Genomic DNA, 20534 nt, shown 5'->3' with positions numbered 1-20534 from the left:
CACATACCACAAGAGAATGAATGAAAGCACGTAAAAGTGGATTCTTTGAACCACCAGACAAAGAAACTTCCTGACCTTTCTAGCTCTTTGTTCTGGCCCCCGAAAGCTATCACGGTTCTGATGGCTCCCAGAGCCTCTTCAGCCACAGCACCTGCTTTTGCATATGCAGCTAGTTCTTTGTCACTGAATGTTGAGAGTATCTGTTTAGAAGAGAAACAGTCATGACTTTTGCATGGAGAGAAGGGATAAAAGGCAGCCTGCACAACGCTTTAACTCCCATTCCCCATCCAACCTCTATGCTTTGCAACGTTAAAGCCAGGTCTCAAAGAGGGTCCTATAGTGTCTCCTATAAAGGCTAGATCTGAGCCACTGAGTCGCCAGGGAAAGTGTACATGGGAACCCTGCCAAATTCCATACCTTTCACACTTTCATACCTTTTATCTGTCAGCTATGTTAGATAAAATCAAACCTTACATCTTGGAAAGATTAACTATACTTTCCCTTTATTATGTCACAATGTGTGTATGTGTGAACATGCGCACATATTCATGTGTGCGAAAAGAATATTAATAGCAAAAATACTACATCTTATTCCAAGTTGAGCATCTATGTTTCTTAAAGATAGTCTCTCACTGACGTGGAGCTCACCAGTTAGGCTAGGCTAGCTCATAGCCATTCTCAGGGATCTGCCTGTCTCTATCTCCCCAGCACTGATCTTAAAAACTTGTAACACCAAACCCAGAATTTTTTTTTTATTTTTGGTTCTGGGGAATCTTACTTAAATCTTACTTAAATAAAATGACACGGGGAAGAAAATCAAAACGTAAGAGATACAAGTAATTAAGTGAATCATCACTCTCAGATTATACAAAAAATAGCCAGCAAATTTGCTCAACTCTGAAATAGTGTTTCAAGTAAATATGATTTTATATGCATGCATACAAGGTAAAATTTATAGAATGGAATGAAATAGGGAACCTAACCCCGTTTAAAACTTCCATTTTTTCAATCATTTGGAGGACTGTGCTTTAAATTTGCATTTTCTTAAATAAAAATATACCTGTCATTTCAAATACCACATGAGAATATTTATTCAGAGAGATAAGAGTGAAATTAAGAATAGTGGTTAAGGCAAGAACTGTACTGTTTGGAGTCATACTAAACATTAATTTTCATATTAAGTGTCTAAGTGAATGATATACTTCTGGACATGGCTGCCACTGACCCTCAGCACGCATCTACTTGGGCAGTAGATATACTCTCTGGATATCCAGAGCAACACTCTGCATGAATTAGTGTACATGAGAAGGTCTGGATTTCACACACCTTTGCCCAAACAGCTGCAGACAGCCCGAGTATGGGGCTGATGGCCATGATCACCAGGGTGAGCTTCCATCCTCTGATGAACCCCACTATGAATCCTGCAAAAAACGTGGCTACTGCTTGAAAGAACATTCCAACTTTGTCACCAATTCCTTCACTGATTTTGGAGATGTCACTAAAAAAGATCACACCTAAGTGGTTACAGGCAGGAGGTCTTCAGTCAGAAAGGTGAAGTACACATTTAATAAACGCATAGACAAGAAAAACATGCCCATTTTACAGTCTTAGCCTCTTGACTATTTTCCCATGGAAATACTACACAAAGGAAACTCAGGATTAGTTCCTCCTTCTAAGATGTTAATGCCACTAAAGCTGGTACTATGAAATTAGTTAATCCTATCACAGAAGCCTTAACACTATGGACATGAATCAATTTGTTTAAAAGAAGGAATTAGAAAAAGTATTACAACAGTAAAAGGACATTCACAGAAAAAATGTTCTAAGTTGAACATCATTTCTCTAAAATAAAATAATTCTCTCTAAAAATTAAAAACTCAAAAAAATTCTCTCTCGCTCCCTCCTTCCTTTTTTTCTTTTTCCTCTTCCTCCCTGGCTTTTTGACACAAGGTCTTGCTAAAGCCAAGGCTTACTTGAATCTTTGACCCTTCTCTCTTAGCATCTCTCTGCTCACACCCCTGGAATGCTGGGGTTAGAGCTGTGGATCTCCATAGCACTTGAAGCTTTATGAGCACTGTGTTAATGCTAAAAAACATTTCAGATTTTTCCATTATAAAAGTACCCCATTGGTAAAGTGTACACAGACATGTCAAAATCCAAAAAGTCCACACATCAGAACCAACTCCTGGGTACAAGCATGTCAAATAAATGGTATTCAATTTGTATGCTTTCATGTGTTCTCAATGCCAGTGTCACTGTAATGTCACACTTTCCCATGGCTGCTGTTTCTTTCAGAGTGAGGCACGAAGGCCCTAAACACCTTGATCTTCTGTCCTTCTCTGACCTCATCTGTGTATGTGTCAGAATGCCCAGCAACAAATGTTTATCATCTATTCCCCCTACTGGAGCAAAGCACCAAGTTTGCTCATATTCTAAGCCCCCAGGAGGACACTTAGTATGTATGTAATATACCCTCAAATGTTTGTTAAATAAGTGAAGTGTCCGTCCTTACTAAAGCAAGTCTTTGTAATTAAGGCAACCACTTGCTCATCCATTCAGCCATTCTTATTTGGGGTCTGGCACCTGCCAGGCCTGTAGTAAGATCCATGAGAGCACATCATTTCTTCATCAAAATGTGATAATAAAAATACACTTACTCTGTCAGCCGTGTATTGAGTTCAGTGGTACCCTTGATGTCAAACCAGCCCATTTCTTGACGGAGGATGGCATGAAAAAAATTTTGTCTGATTTTCTTTATTTGCCGGCCAGCTGCCAAAGTCCAGAATGAAACTTGGATGTAGGCAGCAACAAGAACTCCACCACCTAGTCCCGAGTAGTAATATGCATATCTGGAAAATAGTTGGAAAGGCTCTTTCATTTATTTATTGTTTGATTTTGAGACACAGTCTCCTTGTGTAGCTCAGGGTTGCCTTGAACTCATTCTGTAGCCCAGACTCATACTGGCCTCTGAACCTTCTGCCTCAGTTTCCCAAGAGCTGAGCTATCCTCTATGCCAGCTAGACAGGCTCATAGGAAAATATTTCAGAATTGGAAATTAATCAACTTTCTAAATAGATCATAGACATGGAAGACATTATCACAAATATGTACCAATCTTTCTCTTTCCTTAAATGGCAGGATGAATGCTCAGTAACAGCAAATTTGTTTTCCTAAAATACCATACAATAAACTTGCATGATTAACTACATAAAAATCATGTCCGTGGTTTGCTTTAAATTGATGACAATTTGTCATAACTGTAGCCTGGGCTTGTATATACTTATCCTGAAATGTCTCTACCCGCTCCACATGGCAAACAATAGTAAACATGTAAAACACGTAAACAGTTCTTACTGTAAGGCTTTCCATATTCTTATTTAAAGAAACGGCAAGTCATCCACCCTTGCAAGTTTTTTTTTAATTAGTTTTCTTAAAAAAACTTAATAAATTCAAATTGATTTGGAACAAAAGTACAACTGAATCAGTGATGTCTTTAAAAACAATAAATTCCATCTGGATGGTCCAAAATCTATCTTGAATCTAATTTTACAAAATATGTTCAATTAGCCTTTCTGATCTGCTTTAGCATGCAGAAAGCCCTAGTTAGAAAAAAAAAAAAGTAACTAATATGTAACATAGGCCAACATTGTGCTCCAGGCCTTTGAGATTTGCTAGGAAGACTGGAAGGGGTGTAGATGCCATAAATGACTATACTAGAATCAAAGTGGCAAAATGGAAACAAAGACAGTAGATAACTGTGTTTTATTAATTTATTAACAAGATTAACTACTGTGACTATGTAAAATTTTATCTATTGCTAGGAATCACATGCAAGTGAAGGGTCATAAGGAAAGAACTTTCTTGAAACTTCGGGCTGGGGCACAGACAATTAGAGAATGTGGAGCTTGGGAAAGAAATGGGCATTTTATACATGCTCACAACTCTGCAGTATGAGGCCATTTTATACTTTCTCACAACTCTGCAGTATGAGGCCATTTTATACGTTCTCACAACTCTGCAGTATGAGGCCATTTCATACATTCTCACAACTCTGCAGTATGAGGCCATTTTATACATTCTCACAACTCTCCAGTATGAGGCCATTTTATATGTTCTCACAACTCTGCAGTATGAGGCCATTTTATACATTCTCACAACTCTGCAGTATGAGGCCACTTTAAATGTAGTGTTAAAAGTAGAGCACAATATATACATACACATAAATTACCTAGTCATTTCTTCTTCCAGAATCCTCCCTGGATTTATCATTGACAATGAAAAATTCACTAAATAAAAACGAAAACAAAAAAGGACTATTAATATGAATTGCTAGATTTAAAAAAAAAAATCTGTTAAGATGGTAAAGATGTACAGTTTAGTTTCTCAAAGACGATCCCTTTTTTCACACCCAAGGGTATTTTTCAGTTCACTGAAATACAGGTCCAGATGGGGGAAGACAAGCTCTCCTGGTTCTACCCCTCCTGCACACTCTGGGCCTGTGGCCAAGCAGCTTCCTAAGGCAGGGTAGAACAGTTGATGGAAGGTAGACGCACAGAGGTGTCTTACTTAAGGCAGAGGAGGCAAAAAGAACTGGTCAGAATAGAAACTATGAGATTTGGTGGACACCACTATTTTCTTGGTGATTCAAAAGACTTGTTCTTTTAATTTTTATTTTTATTCCTTTTTTCTTACATATTTCCCAATGATGAAAGTAACAGAAAGGACAGATTACTTCCATTGCAAAGAAGAAAGTTACAGACGAGGGAAACCCAAATAAGTGGCTCAAAAATAAGTTACTGCATCTCTGGTAATTAGTCAGTCCCTTCGTTACATCTGCTTATTAACAGCACTGGAGTACTGGGTATGTATGTTTTAGGCAGCATTAGTTGAAAAAAAAAAAACCATACTAATTAATGTGAGCTAATGTGATAAAAATACCAACAAGATGTTCTTAGTTGTTATGTTTAAATAGCAATTACTATTTGTTGAATGTTTGTTGCATGCCAGGCTCTGCTCTGAATACTTCACATGGACTCATTTACCTTTCATAGCAACCTTGTGAGGTAAGAATATTTCAAAACGCATCAGTTATGGAAAAGGAAACTGAAGCAGAGAGAAATAACCATGTCCAAAGCCACACAGCTAGCAAGCAGCAAACCTGCCGTAGGCCCAGGCAGGGTGCCCTTTGCTCTCACATTGCATTCTGCTGATTGATTTGTGTGGCAATGACTTATTTCCACTTAAAAAACACCCACAAGAAAGGGGAAAAGTAAACCTCGTATTTACAGCATTTACGAAATCCCTTTTGGTCACCTAGTTTGGCCTTCTAAAAATTATTTTTTTTCCTTTGGCCCTTGTTTTGTTTTGTTTTGTTTGAGTTACAGACATGATTGAATTACATGACAATCCCATTTCCCTTCCATCCCCCCAACTAAAACCCTGCCTATCACATATCCTTTCTTCTAATCTACACCTGACTCAACCTTTCTGCTCCCTCATGACCTCTGCATCCTTCCTCTTCTTCCCTTCTCATTCTCGTAGCTCCCTCCCCCCTCTTCCCATGTTCTCAATTTGCTCAGGGGATTGTGACCCTTTCCCCTTCTCCAGGGGACAAAGTTTGTCTCTTTTAGGGTCCTCCTTGTTTACTAGTCTAAAAATTATTGAGAACTTTGAGAATAAAACTCTTTCCAGATCTTACCCAAGCCCAATTACATCAGTCTGTCTTGCTCATTCAGAATGACAAGTATCCCTTTATTCTAATGTGACAGGATGGAGAGCTCTCTTGATCTCTGCCATAACAAGGGGATGAGGCATGCTTAAAGCTTTTCCTTTTGAGAGATCCCATAAAATCCACCCATGCTATAGATGGTGAAACAAAATTAGACCGGTGGTCTCATTTCTTGACTCTTATCATGTTCTAGATGCTTTATGTTAGTAATCAGTTTGGTTCCATAGTCAATCCATGATCACCTTTCAAACATAATTTTAGAATAGTAAGGACTATGGTGGTTAAGCAATTTGGCCATGGTCATCCAGCTTTGAGTGAAGGATCTGAATAATAAACACAGGCATTAAGGAACAGAGAGAGTGTCTTCCTTATCACATTAGACTCTCAAAGTAAAATTCTGGTATCAAATGGGTTGTCCAGCATTAAAACAAGTGGATGGCATTTGTTCAGACAGCTTGGGTGCTATGGACAGTTAATATAACTCAAGGCTCAAACATACATTTTCTTCTCTACCACGAAGCAATGCAAGAGCATGCAAGTCGCAGCAATTTCCCCACAGAATTTTCCAGATTATTATAGTCACACAGAATGGTCCTAAACAAAGTCTTTGATACTCCTCAGATGAACTGTTTTCTATGACTCTGTTCTTAAGGTTTTGGATGAAAAAGCATTTGTTCATAGTTTGTGCACAACCAAATCATTGTGAGAGGACAGTCCTGCCATGAAGTAGCTCGCCTCTGCTGACAAGGATGGGCTCTGTTCACAATTAGTCATTGTTGGAGACTTTTGTAATCTAAACCCTTTTTCCTCTACTATTCCATTCTCACTTGCTTTCAGTGAGTCTTGGTGCCCAAGAATCCAACAAAAATTCTAAATAACCTACCAAAAACCACAAAACAAACAAATGAACAAAACCCCTCTCTTTGATGAGGTAAGACTTCAGTTAACTACCCAACCCAGTAATTTTTAGCTCAGTTTACATGGATAAACATAGCAAAGAACATGCTACAATGGGAATGAGTTCACTGATGACTTTATTTTTCTTCAAAGAGAATGAAGTATATTATCACTTTCACAAACCACAGAATGAAGTAAATTCATCAGTCATGGGAAGTCCCACTGCAAATCCTCCATGACAGGCAATATGGCCTGTGACTGTGTGGTTTTAAAGTCAAGGGTAGAACCTCAGCATCTATAATCTGAGAATACCATGACAGAATTGTTAATTCTCTTGCATCAACTGCTCCGTAATCTCTTACACATTCAGTTCCCCAGAGAGACCTTGAATTTGGCCCTTAGCACAAAGTACCTGTCTGCTGTGTCCAACTTCAAAGCCACAGAATTGCATAATTAACTACAAGTAAAATAAAAAAGGAAACTGCTCCAAATAAGCAAGTAGTTGAATTATTCTAGAAAAAACAGAAGCAAGACTATGATACTTGGTCCAGAAGCAAATTCATGATAAGTAAATTACATTATTTTAAGCTGGTTATTTTTTTTAAAAAGTAGCTATAATACAAATACACATAGAATAATAAAATTTAGCATCTTGACAATTTTAAGTGTATAGTTTAAAAGTGTTAAATATTTTCATCCAACCAATTTTCTGAAGTCTTTAAAATCCTATGCTAATTAAACAATAGCTCCCCATATCCCTCCCCAAATCCTTAATAAGTACTCTTCTACTTCACATTTCTATGAATTTTACTACTCTAGATAATCCATATAAGTGGACAATTCATATATAGTACCCATCATTCATCCACTAGTTTAACAGCGTAATGTCCTCAAGGTACATAGAAGACAATTTTTGGTTGGTATGTCGCATTATAGGTACCACCCTGGTATGCTCATCTCTGTGTGTATGTGCATGTAATTAATATGTAAAAGATGTAAAGTTAATATGTGACTGTAACAGATCAAGACCTTCTATGAAATAAAAGGAAACAAATGGAAAAGTCCTACCTCTTATTCTTCCTTAAATACTTTTAATTTGTACTTATTTTTCTCTCTTTATTCCTTCTTTTTTCTGTCTCTTTTTCTTTCTCCTTCCTCACTTTTTTCTCCCTTCCTTCCTTTTGTTCTTTTTCTTCCTTTTAGACAGGGTCTCTCTACTTATCCCCTGGTAGTCCTGGAATTCATTTTGTGGAACAGGCTGACCTCAAACTCAAACCTATCTCTGCCTCCCGAGTGCTAGGGTTAAAAGCATACACCACCACACCCAGCTCAATATTTTCTGATAAAGTTATATTTTGCTTTATGTATATGAGTGTCTTGCCTGAATATGTATGTCTGTGCATCAGAAGCTTGCAGTGTCCCCAGAGACCTCTGGTAAATTGCCATGTGTGCTCCGGAATTTGAACCTGTGTCCTTAGAAGAGCAGCCAGTGCTCTTCACCACTGAGCCATCTTTCAAGACCCTATTAAAGACCTTCAAAGCTATTTTGTCCTTCTCAACTTATCTTTAAAATGTTTAAGGTTTTTGGTCACCGGTCAAGCATCAGAAATCTAAATTCATTTGAAATAGCTTTTTTTTTTCTCATCAAGAAGCATAATTATTTATACTGGAGGAAATACACGTGGTCATGATTATAGCTGGGACAGTAAAAAGACCTGGGTTGGAATTCTGTTCTAACACAGGGAGTATACGATAGACACTTTTATTAGCTTTCTGAAAAAAAAATTATCAGTGTTAACGCAAACATATCTTCTGTATTAATCAAGAAATCATGCTTTCTTTAAATAACTGCATTTAAACCTTTTAATGGCAACTAAATATGTAGTTCTCAATCAGTGAACTGTGAAAATGTATCTGTATATAAGGGCATCTAAATGATGGAGTATATTTACAACGACGACTGGCTTTTTAATTATCTTTTATTCTATCATCTATATGCCAATAAAGCTTCATTTTGTTTTTTCATTGTTTCTTGGAAGAACAGGGCCTTTGGGCTTGGGATAAGCCAAGGGAATATTTCTAGATTAAATTGAACTAATATGAAAACAAGTGTGTCCACCTGCTCCTTACCCTAATGGTGCTGCTGAAACCCCCTTTTAAGTAACATGGACCCATGCAACTCCATTCTTTTAGATCCATACTGAGTTCATTGCTGTTTAGTAAAGGTCACATTCAGTTCTAGTTAATCTGGCTGGTCCAAAAAAATCAAACACAGAAAATAGATATTTTTAAAAATGAGAGTGGACAAGAGAGAAAAAGATAAAACTCAGAAACAAACCTACAAAAGTTACTGCATCTAAGAAGTGCTGGGATGTGTCTAAAACCTGATGTGTTTGAAACCTTCTGTCATCACTAGAGGATAGACACTACATAGTGACACTATAGCACCACTTAATTTAGGTGTAGAGTTTCCTGTACTTCCTTAGTTTTAAAAGTCAGACAGCACACATGTACTTTTTAGATTTAAATGAGTGCTTAAGAAATTTTATAAAAATTTCACAACTCCCTCTGTGGTATCTAGGTCACCTAGGTGTCTAAATCAATAAATAAACAGATGACGTAGATTAAAATCAGTTTCTAATACCTTTCACCCAATTAGATAAATACAATGTATTTTTTTTAAAAGGCAGAGAAACACTTACCTGGCAAGGAAAAGTTCCCCGCATTATTCACAAACTTATCTGTCATTTCTCCAAAGACTATCATCATGAGGGGGAGACCTGACCCGTGAGCTATGGCCATGATGGTGCCCAGGAGCATGAACAATTTATCCTGCCAGTCAGAATAGCGGAACTGAAAAAAGGAAATAAAATAAGATTCTATTTAATAACCTATGCTTTGGGGATTTTTATTTCAAGTTAGTTGTATTATTGAAGTTGCAAATGTGCTTGTCAAAATCCAGATACTTACCAGATTAAGTTCATGATTTATGTACATGTAAAGAATTCAATCTAAAGCCAGGTGGTGGTGGTGGAGCACACCTTTAATGCCAACACTCAAGAGGCAGAGACAGACAGATCTCTGTGAGTTCGAGGCCAGCCTGGTCTACAGAGTGAGTTCCAGGACAGACTCCAAAGCTACAGAGAAACCCTGTCTCGAAAACCCAAAAAAGAAAAAAAAAAGGAAAGAAAAGAAATCAATCTATTTCCATTTAATTAATGTTTAACTTGGGTGAACTATTACAATATAATCAAAGGAATAAAGATTTTGATTCATTGAGAAATACTGCTTAACCTTTTAGAGGTTGTGTGTAGTAAATTAAGGTGAGCTGAGGATAGACACCAAGTTCACACACATAAACACAGCCTTCAAAACAGTGTATGCACAGAATACTATTTCAGCAGAAATGAAAATGGGAACAAACAGACCTTCTCAGTTTGAGGCCTGATCTCTTTGAAAGTGGGAAAGTTAGCCTGTAAAGGCAGTTCAGGAACGAAGAACTCATAAAAAAAACTTTATGGGTGTTGTGGGCTTTAAGGATATCTTGCTCATGAAAAATCTTGAAAGAATCAACTGGAAAAGAATAGGGAACGTGGAGCAAGTTGGGATTTTAGGTTTGCAAAGAAAGGTGGCTTAGAAATACACAGAGCACAACAGAATGCCTGAAAATCACATTACAGGTGAGGAGAGACCATCAGAACTTTTGGATTTGGTGCTAACTATGGGCAGCAGGGTGGGTACCAATTATCACTGTGAAGCGTACAATTCCTAATTGCTAATCAAATCCAACTTCAGAAGACTGTTACTCAATGTCTTTTTAATCTTCTCCAATTTACATCTTTTGCTCAATATTTTTGATTGGCTCTTTTATGAACTTCTGTCTGTTCGTTCTCTGTCTTCTAGACTACAGCTTTGGTGGTGCATTTCCATTTTTAGCTTTCTCCCCTTCTCTTTCATTTCTCCTTTCTTTCTAAACTTTATACTCTGTTCACTTTCACCCATATCTCCCCTTTGCAACAAGAAACAGTTATCTGAAAAGTAGGCAATGACTCAGGGTGGTGGGGTGGCATCTTTGAGGATAGAGACTGAGTCACACTGGTCAATACCCAGTGCTGCTGGGGTTGGGAGCACACAGTGGGGACTGGGTACGTGTGCAAACTGTTCTCAAAGAGTTTCAGAGTTCATCTGGGGCCAAGGGCAGCAGGGGCAGATGCCACCATCCAACGCACAGAGCAAGCAAGAGAACTAAAGGAGTGAAGGCTCAGACCCAGGAAGAGTTTAGAATAAAACAAAGACAGAGACAAACATGGAGCAAATGTAAATGAGATCAATCCTAATTACTACAAAAGGACCTGTGTCCTCAAGGTCCATTGTTAGTGGCTATAGTGAAGGGAGTTAGAACATTTGCATCTTTCAACCTCCTTTCAGGGCACATGGTCAGATTGTCCTGTGCTGTTGTTTTCTAGTGCACATTATATGACACCGAAGAATTTTAATGCTTTCATGTTAGTTGAATTAAATTTAAATTTTTAAGTCAAATTAAAATTAGGCAACTTTCCTAAATAAACCTAGATTAGTCTTCAGTGAGCTTTTTCAACAAAACAAGGCATTTCTAATCCTAGTACACCAGTTTTGTCCTGAAATCTTTCCACCCCAAAATATCTACTCACATGCAGGACATTAGTTAAGTATAAATTCAGTTTAAACTAAAATTATTAAATGTAAAACAATGTCTATTATTCTACTTTGTACTATATATTTTTCTATTTTATGTAGGAAACAGATTCTAAACTGAAATTATAATTGCTTATTGTTTCACAATATATTCTCTGGAGCACTGAATAAAATTCTTTTTCCTAGGCTGGTGAGATGGCTCAGTGGGTAAAAGCACTTGTCCATCAAGACAGACAACCTGAGTTTGATCTCTGAAACCAACAGGCTTGGAAGAAAAGAATGGATTCCCCAAAACTGTCTCTTGACTTCCACACAAGTGCCATGGCACATACACCTGCATTCACACACATCAGACACACACCATGTTGGGATCTTGGGCCATTGTCCATAATAAGTAAATATAGCATAAGCACACACACAATAAAAACTAAATAAAAAATTACTCTCACTGAACTTTTTAAAACAATAACAAGGATTAGCGGAAAGAGTGTGAAAAGGCCTTGAGTGACACGAGAGTGTTTTGATGCCTTTTCATCCATTTGCTTTTCTAACTTGGTTGTTCAACGGGCATGCACATAGTTTTTTTTTTTTTTTTTTTTTGCTTTTCTTGTCAGAGACTATCTTTGGAACACATCACATTTACCCAAAGCAGGCAAACACTTTTCTGGCCTGCCTCTCTAAGATACATTACAAATGAAAACAGATTCAGTTTCTTCCAAACACGTGTTACTTTTCCTTGTACCCTCAGAAACACTGGAAATGGCCTAAAACAGAATCAGAATCCGTAATCATTATGCCAAGTTTAACTAATTTCCTGTAAGCTAATTGCACTTATAGATAGATTACAGACTCTAATGACCCTGGGGAGCAGAAAGGGTACAGGGTAGGTAGGGTGTTAGTTGGTGGAAGCAGGGGAGGAGGGGAGGCAGAGGAAACTGGGACTGACATGCAAAATAATCTTGTTTCTAATTTAAATAAAAAATGGAGAGAAAAAAATTTTTAAAAGATAACTTAAAAAAAGATTTCTTGTTTCAAATGTTGTTTCCAACTACTCTTTTTTTTTTTTTTTTTCGGGGGGTTGGGGTATAAACAGGGTTTTTTGAAACAAGACATTTCCTGAAGTCAGTGAGTTTCCATGGTATTTCTAAAATGCTTCATTTTGTTTTTTCTCCCTATGTAGCAGTGAGCTCGAAGCCAGCTCGTCCCACCTCTGTCTTTGTCCATCCTGTGATTTGAGGCCATTGTTTACATTAAGCCAACCCATACAGCACAAGTACAGCAGGAACAACCTGGTGCTGCAAAAGACAGATAGACTTCAAGTACTTGCTTGCTGGCTATTGACTCAAGCTCTCAAATGTGAATGAAAGGCAGGAATATTCCCATTTAATATTTCAAAGCTTACCAGTGTCAGTGGTCCAATTAAATTCACTTTCTTCTTTTTATTCCTGCCTTGGTTGCTGTAAAAATATAATTGTTCAAATTTAAAATTGTTGTGAACATGCAATTGGACATAAATCTTAGTAGTTATGGTTTTGAATCAGACATTTGAAATACAAGAAGACTACAATAGTCAAAACTATCCGGCTTAACAAATGCTGCAGAGTAGCCATCAAGTAACTGTCCAAGGTACCACAAGGACATGGACAAATAAGAAAAGTTCATCAGCCTTACAGAGCTAATAAATAGAGAGAAGATGGGCATCTTAATGGTGTTTACCAAATCGCTTAAATCATCCTTTTCCTAAGACAAGTACAAGTGGATCTATAGGGAAATAACTCCTTTTGAGCGACAGGAGCAGCTTTAGGAAATACTGTTTTTCTGCATTCAAGATGCATCTAAGGTCCAAACACTTCTCTCTGGCCAGGATAGCATCCCGTGTAACCTCCCCACTTCACGTCCATTTATGTCTGCCTCAGTGTATTGCCAACCTGTAGCCAACATAATTATTTAAAAACTCAAGCTACTTCTGCACTCAGGCAAGAACAATGGCTGCCCTTTTTTTCAGAGGGAAACCCAAATCTTTGTACTGGCCGCTGGGTCCTCACAAGCACATCTCCCAATCCTAGCCTTACTGAATCTGCTCAGGGGGGCAGGCGGGCTTCTCTGCTGTTCTGTGAATACAACAAATACAACCTCAGGGTCTTTTTGCTCTAAATTATTACTGTCAGGAAGATGTTCCCCAAATACCCACAGCTCTCTCTGTTCATTTCCTTCCACTCTTTTCTAAATAATTGACTTCAAAATAAAAGCTAAGGTAACTGGTAACCGGCTTATTTAAAACTGGCAAATATGCCAGGCATTGGTGGTGCACGCATTTAATCCCAGCACTCGAGAGGCAGAGGCAGGGGGATCTCTGTGAGTTCGAGGCCAGCCTGGTCTCCAGAGTGAGTGCCAGGATAGACTCCAAAGCTACACAGAGAAACCCTGTCTTGAAAAAAAAAAAGAAAAGAAAAAGAAAGAAAAGAAAAGAAAACTGACAAATACTTCTGATGTGTTCTCCTGATTTTCTCAATCCTTACTAATTTTTCTTCATACTTGGTACCTTCCAACAGATGGATATTTGCACTCAATATGCACAAAAGAATGTGCCTCAGACTATGCAGCATGTTTGGAAGAAGCACATTAGCCCCTCTCAGTTTGCTCTACATAACAGAGGGAGGGCTTAGCCTTACTGTACAATTCTTGGTATGACTATATAAGAATCAGTTTCATATTTCATCTTATAATCTTATAATAGTTATTTTTAATTTTCTGTATTTCAGTTATGAGCTGTTTCCTTCTTTCCAGCCACAAGAAAGGCTGTGAGCTTTTCCTGAGAACTTCCCTGGTCCATTCCAAGTGTAAGAGGGACTGTTCCCTCTTACACTAGTCAGTACGATCAGAGAGTATACTACATAAATAGCCTCCTCAGTGAAAATGCCAGCTATTAATAGATCCGAAGTTATCCCCAGCCAGACGACAAAACCACATTTTCCAATAGAAGTAACACCATCCATAAGTATTTATAACTCGATATGGACAAACCTAAATTTTCTGTGAATAAATGCCATCATTTTTAGAATGAACAGGTCAATGCCACTGTCGAAACAAATTAACATATAGAAGTAGTGCCAGTTTCAACATCAGATAGGCATATTTTCAGTTGGCTAATCAGACCCCTTGCAGTTTGAAGACCAATTACAGAAACTGATAAATTTGTCCCTCTAGGTGACAACTCCATGACACATGCCAGTTAAATTCCGGGTGGCCTAGCATGAACTCAGAGACTATAATAGCCTCATAAACTATTTGAAGCTAAAATCGAAAATGATTCACTATTCCCACAGTGAAAGAGGAAACACACACACACACACACACACACACACACACACACACACACACACACAACTGGGCTCTATTGCCTGACAAAAGTCTGTATGTGTGCTTCACTGGGGACTGGAGGAGGACCAGACCAGAGAGGAAGAAAGGCCCACTGGCAGAGGAAGTGCTGCGGTTTCCCCTCTTGCACTTGGACAAAACTGATTTGGAAGCAGAAGTTAGGGAAGAATGAAGTGGCTCTCCATGTCTGGGGGTGGGTGGGGGGATGGAGGGAAGGAGAGAGGGAGGGAGAGAGAGGAGAAGTGGGGAAAACAGTCTACACATGGGATGAGGGGAAAGACTGAAACAAAGAAGAGAAATAAGGGGATGAGGGGAGGGGAGGGTGTCTTGCTTCACTACCCTAAGTCAAAAGCCCAGCCATCCACAGCAGGTGTCTGAAGCTCGACCAGCTGTAGCCAGATGACGGCTAAAAAGAGTTGCCTTCAAATGTTTACTTTATAAAAATACAACGAAAGTTATGCAACACCAATATCCATCAAGCCACCCGTGCCCCTAGGAGGGGAGCACTTTTGAAGACAGCCTCTTTTCTCTGAACCGTTCCAAAAGGAGCCCACTTAAAACTTCTTCCCACAGGCTCCAGGCAGCAACCGATTTTCTCATCTTCTTTGCAGGACTCAGACATGAAAAGCCAGTGGCTTTGTGACCGGGTATACCTGATGCTGCCTAGTTCAAAGTCGCCCTCCACTGTCCCGGGGCGCCGCGCTGTTCCGTTCCTTGCTGCCTCAAGATCCATCTCAGCCTGGGGAGAAACCACAGCCTCAGGACCAAGTGCACCCAGGCCAGCTCCCGGGAGTGGGGACCCCTGGCTGAAGTCGCAGAGCCCGGCACCTCCCGCTATCCTGGGTCTCCCGCCGCGGCCTCGCTCACCTGGCCTTCGACCGCTTGTCTGTCGCAGCGGGTGGCAGGCCTGGACTTTGCTCGCCGTGGCTCGTCCCCGCCTCCCACACGCGTCCAGCGCAAACGACGCCTCCCGCTGCGGCGGGGGCGAGGGCCCGGGCCCGCAGGAGAGCTCCCGCAAGCCCGCTGGCTCTGCAGGCCCCAGCACCACCAACGCGTCGCCCTCGCCGCCAGGGGCGCGCGTCTCCGCTGCCGCCCACCCGGGCCAGCTGCCAGCGGCCCGCAGCTCAGCGCAGTGCTGGCTGCAGCCGATAAGCCCGCCCGTCAGGCTACCGGCCCCTACAAGTGACTGTCACACTTGCCCCAAGCCGACTTTTCTTTTAGAACACTCTAGGGAGGCAGTGTCCACAGGTTTCAACAACCAGGCGCTCTGAGAACCCCAGTAAGAGCAGCAAGGCCGTCACTTCTGCATCCTCAGCTCTAGCCCCGTGCACCAAATCCAATTAACATCCCGGATGCTGAGGATTATGCAGGTCCGGCCCAGAATTATCACCATATGCCCCTTGAAGAAGAGGAACAATGCTGGAGTCCCCCACGGGGGAAGGGCACGTAGAGACACAGAACTTGGGGGATGAGAAGGATTTTAAATGGTTCCAAGGTTAAAAGCGCATGTTTTCAGTTCTTTGTTTTCACAGGTGAGAAACTGGTGCTCAGAGTAGCCAAGTCTCCGCTAAAGCCTCAGCTTTAGGGTGGGCACCCAGGAAAAGTTTATTGTCTGCCGCTGTCCTGGCTCTCTGCTCTTACCTCAGTCTTCCTTGATGCTAAATTGTCTCTATTCCTGGCACCTATGTGAAGATGGCTTCCTTATCAGTTCTCATTAATTTCTCTACTCTACCCAAAGCAAAGGTGCTATCTGTTTTAAGATAATAAAACACCGCTGCCTTCCACACTTCAAGCAAGCGAGTTTCACATTCAAGAGCTTCATAGCTTAGTGTGTGGCTTGTGGATACTGCTTATTTCTCTAGGCTTCGGGTTTCTTAAGAGTCTGTCTCCTTGAAAGTTCTTAGCGTTGTTTTTTTTTTTGTTGTTTTTTTGTTTTTTTTAAACGTAGCACCTGTTCAATAAGGGGTTGCTTTTCTCCTAGTTCCGTAGCTAGCTTGTCTGCTGAGCCTTGCTCTTCCTATGTGGTATTAGCACAGTATCTGTCTCACTGCTCCCCCAGAGCTCCAGACAACCTTCAAGGAGTCCAGAGTATAGGAGGAGTTGTCACACAGACCCTGCCATTTACCGGGCTGTCTGGCTTTGGGTGGTTTATTTAATTCCCAACTTAGTCTCTAAATCCATTAAAATAGGGGTGTTAATAAGACTGGAGAAGATGTGTGTCAAATGTCCCCCACATAGGGACACGTAATAATGGCAACTGCTGTTAATGTTTAGAAGTGTAGAAGAGACAGACAATGGTAGAGTAGAAGGGGGCCGGCAACCCAGATGCTCACACCCCAGTGTGCTGCTTATCTCCATCTGGCTCTTCACACAGAAATGGTTCAAGTAGCATGCGGGGAGTTGATTGCAACTGTGATGGATATGAATGTAGTTACATGTTTGGGCTCAATACTTAGCCTACCCCAACCACAAGGGATCTCCTTGGTGGGGTACATGGCCTGCCCTTCACAGTTCTAGCAGGTGTTCAGATTATCATCCTAAAATACTCTGAGGCCAAACCAATTAGAATTGTTGGGTTTGGGCAAGAGGGGCTTTTGGGTACCTGGAGGACATTACAAAATTCAGTAACATCTAAGGGGTGATACATGCTTGTCAATCTCCAACATAAGAAAGTCGGAGGGAGTAAAACAAAACATTTGAAGGAATAAGAGGAGTGTGAATTAAAACATAAATTAATGAAGACTGGAAGTGGGGAATGAAGTGTATTGCTTTGAATGAATGAATGAATGAATGAATGAATGAATGAATGAACCCACAGGGTGTCCTTGCAAGAGTTACTCTTGCATGAGGACAGAATTTAGCAAGCAGGTCAACAGAGTGTCTACAGGGAAAGAAAAGCACGCCTCCATGGCTATGCTTACATATTATTTTCCAAAAATGAAAACCTGTACCATCTAAAATCCCAGGAGCTCAATTATAGAAAAAAAACGAGAGTATGTGAAATACACTTATTTAAACTTAAAGGAGGATTTGTTTGAGAAACATTGAAAATACTACAGATTCATAGGACACTTTGCATAATAACCTGGGCAATGATAGCATTTCTGAATGCTTAATATGCTAATGTAACAATTGCATGGCTATAACAGTTACGAGAAGATAAGCCATCATAAAGAAATAAGTCAACACACCGCTGGTGGGAGTGTGAACTAGTGCCTCTTTGGAAGTCAGTCTAGAGGTTTCTTCAATGACTAGAAAGAGGCTTTCCCTGAGCCAGGTACTCCACCCCTAAGTGTATACACAACAGACTGTACTTCCTATTGCAGAAACGCATGCACAGCCATGTTAATTGCTGTGATATTTACAATAGCTGGGAAATGGAATCAAGTGCGATATCTGTTTTTGTTAGGTTTCTACGGCTGTGATAAAACATCATGACCAAAAGCAACCTGGGAAGTAAAGGACTTTTTTCATCTTACAGCTTGTAGACCATTATCCAAGGAAATTGAGGAAGAAACTAAAGCAGAGGCCATGGAGGAGTCCTGCATAGTGGCTTCCTTCTCATGGCTTGTTCGGTCTGATTTCTTATATGCCCTCCAGGACCCCCTGCCCAGGGATGCCACCTCACACACTGGATTGGGCCTTCCCTCAACAATCAGTAATCAGGAAAATGCGCTACAGATTTGCCTACAGACAAATCTTAGGTAGGTATTTTTTCACTTAAGAGCCCCTCTTCCCAAATGATTCTAGCTTGTGTCAAGTTGACAAAAAAAAAAAAAAAACTGGAAAAATGTTCATTAACAGATGAACCGATAAGAAAAATATGGTACATGTACACAAAGTGATATTACCCAGCTCTAAAGAAAAATGAAATTTGGACATAAATGGATATAATTAGGAAAAAATTATACTAAGATAACTAAAACCCAGAAAGACAAATATGACACATTCTCTCTCACACAGAGACCCTAGCTTCAGATCACTGGTCTTGTGTTTTTAGCCATGATCGTAAGTGTAAGTGGATAAAGGGACCTTTGGAAGCCATACTACTAAGGGCCAAAAGACTTAAGCAGGGAAGGTCATGTGTATAGGGGAAAACGGAGTAAAGGGGAGGATTACCTCAAAGGAAGGGAGCATGATAAGCCACACAGAAGTCATACAGAGCTAAGGGTCTATGAAAAAGTCTTATAGAAACCCATAGTTAGTATTCAAAATAACAGCGTTAAAAACAGTTCAAGAAGGATCACCCTGCATGGGCTGACGATGTCACTCCCAGAAAATGGGTAGTTAGATGAAAATCACAGAATAAGTCAAGGGATACCAACCCTATGAGTTACCAGTCAGGAAGATTGCAGAAGTCTCTAAAATATAAGCTATCATTCTTGATTGACCTTGGTCATCCACAATAACTATATTTTAAGACCCGATTACCCTGAAGACATCACACACTTTGGTTGCCAGAAACAGAGAAATCAGTCTCAAATCAACCTGGCATCTCCCTCCTAGTTTTCACAGTGTCAAAAGTGTTCTGCAGGCTCTTGGGGGAGAGAGAGACAGATGGTCTTACCTAGCCCTGACCCTGCATGCTACAATGCAGACTTGAGGGACAAGAAGTGCCCACTGGGCAGTAATGGCATGATGGTTTTAGGGAACTGCTTTCTCCTTGGGTTTGAGACCTGTTCTACTAGAGGGAATTTCATGACCAAGTCTGTAATTCTGGTCAAAAGCCCACAGCTGAGGAGATCACAGATTCTAGGATAGAATCAACATTTCTTTTTTTCTAGATGGTCAAGGAGTCAAATTGCCTTCTGGACATTTGTGCTTACATCCATAGACCTTGGCAGCTCACTACCTTGGTCAGAGAAAGCTTGTTTTTGCAATGGACAGCTGCATAATTGGTCACAATGCCGAGAATAAGAAATGGAGTGCTCAGCCCTAAACAGGACATTTACAATAGCACTGCACCCACAAGGCTCAGTCACAGAAGGGGAGGTAGAAAGAATGTTAGAGCCAAAAGACGGGGCGGAGTGCTGTGGCTGTGAAATGCTGGCTTTTGGACATGACATGGTTGTTGCACTCATGAACTCACAGCAGCTGTGGTCACCTACACAAGAACTATACAAAATCAAGCCAGCCCAAGTTTCCAGCTTAGATGGAGTAGATGACTCCAGGCCTGTCCCTTATGGAGGAGCTGTTGGTAATAGATAGTGGCTGGGGTGGGGATGACCCTTGTTTGACGATGTGGTCACTAGTAGGTCTCCACAGTAGTGAGACCATGCCAGAGAATGGTCTCACATTCATGTTCATACGGACAACACTAACTAGACTTAGTGGAATATTATCTTAGACACAGAGTTGTGAGGGTGCTTGGGCAGACATGGAGGAAGTTGGAGGGGGAAATGGGAGTAGATGTGATCATATTTGATTATATGGATCACATATATTGTATGGAATTCTCAAAAGTACAATAAAAAGAAACTAGCCAAGAAATGAGTTGCAAAAACATACACACTGTGATTGGTTGATGTGTACATTCGGTTATATCAATGTGGTCATCTGAAATACAGTGGTAAGGGATTGGAAAGATATCTCAGCAGTTCAGAGTACATATTGCTCTTACAGAGGACCTGAGTTTGTTTCCCAGAACTTATACTAGGTACACACAACAGTCTGTAACTCCAACTCCAGAGAGATCCAACACCCTTAACCCCTTCACTTAAATGTACCTCCTTACATAGAGGCACACACACATATACATAACTTTAAAATAATTTATAAAATAAACCATAAACGTACAGTGACAGACAAGATAAGTCTTCTGATAAGACTAATTACAAATCGCACTGGATCGCCACTG

At 40.2% G+C, this 20534-nt stretch overlaps 1 protein-coding gene across 1 annotated transcript in view; it reads right to left on the bottom strand.

Annotated features, from left to right (window-relative positions):
* Positions 1 to 15419, bottom strand: part of Abcb4 (ATP-binding cassette, sub-family B (MDR/TAP), member 4) — a 50617-nt gene extending 35198 nt beyond the window's left edge. Inside the window, 7 exon segments of the mRNA NM_001243987.1 lie at positions 76 to 200; positions 1327 to 1498; positions 2658 to 2849; positions 4229 to 4286; positions 9328 to 9478; positions 12702 to 12756; positions 15331 to 15419. Coding sequence (NP_001230916.1) covers positions 76 to 200; positions 1327 to 1498; positions 2658 to 2849; positions 4229 to 4286; positions 9328 to 9478; positions 12702 to 12756; positions 15331 to 15410 — 833 coding nt within the window. The 5' untranslated portion in view covers positions 15411 to 15419.
* Positions 15420 to 20534: the final 5115 nt, after the last annotated feature.

The sequence above is a fragment of the Cricetulus griseus genome (genome assembly GCF_003668045.3).
Source record: "Cricetulus griseus strain 17A/GY chromosome 1 unlocalized genomic scaffold, alternate assembly CriGri-PICRH-1.0 chr1_0, whole genome shotgun sequence".
Classification (NCBI taxonomy): Eukaryota; Metazoa; Chordata; class Mammalia; order Rodentia; family Cricetidae; genus Cricetulus; species Cricetulus griseus.
Note: the sequence above shows the minus strand (reverse complement) of the source record. Positions and strands in the feature narration are given on the sequence as shown.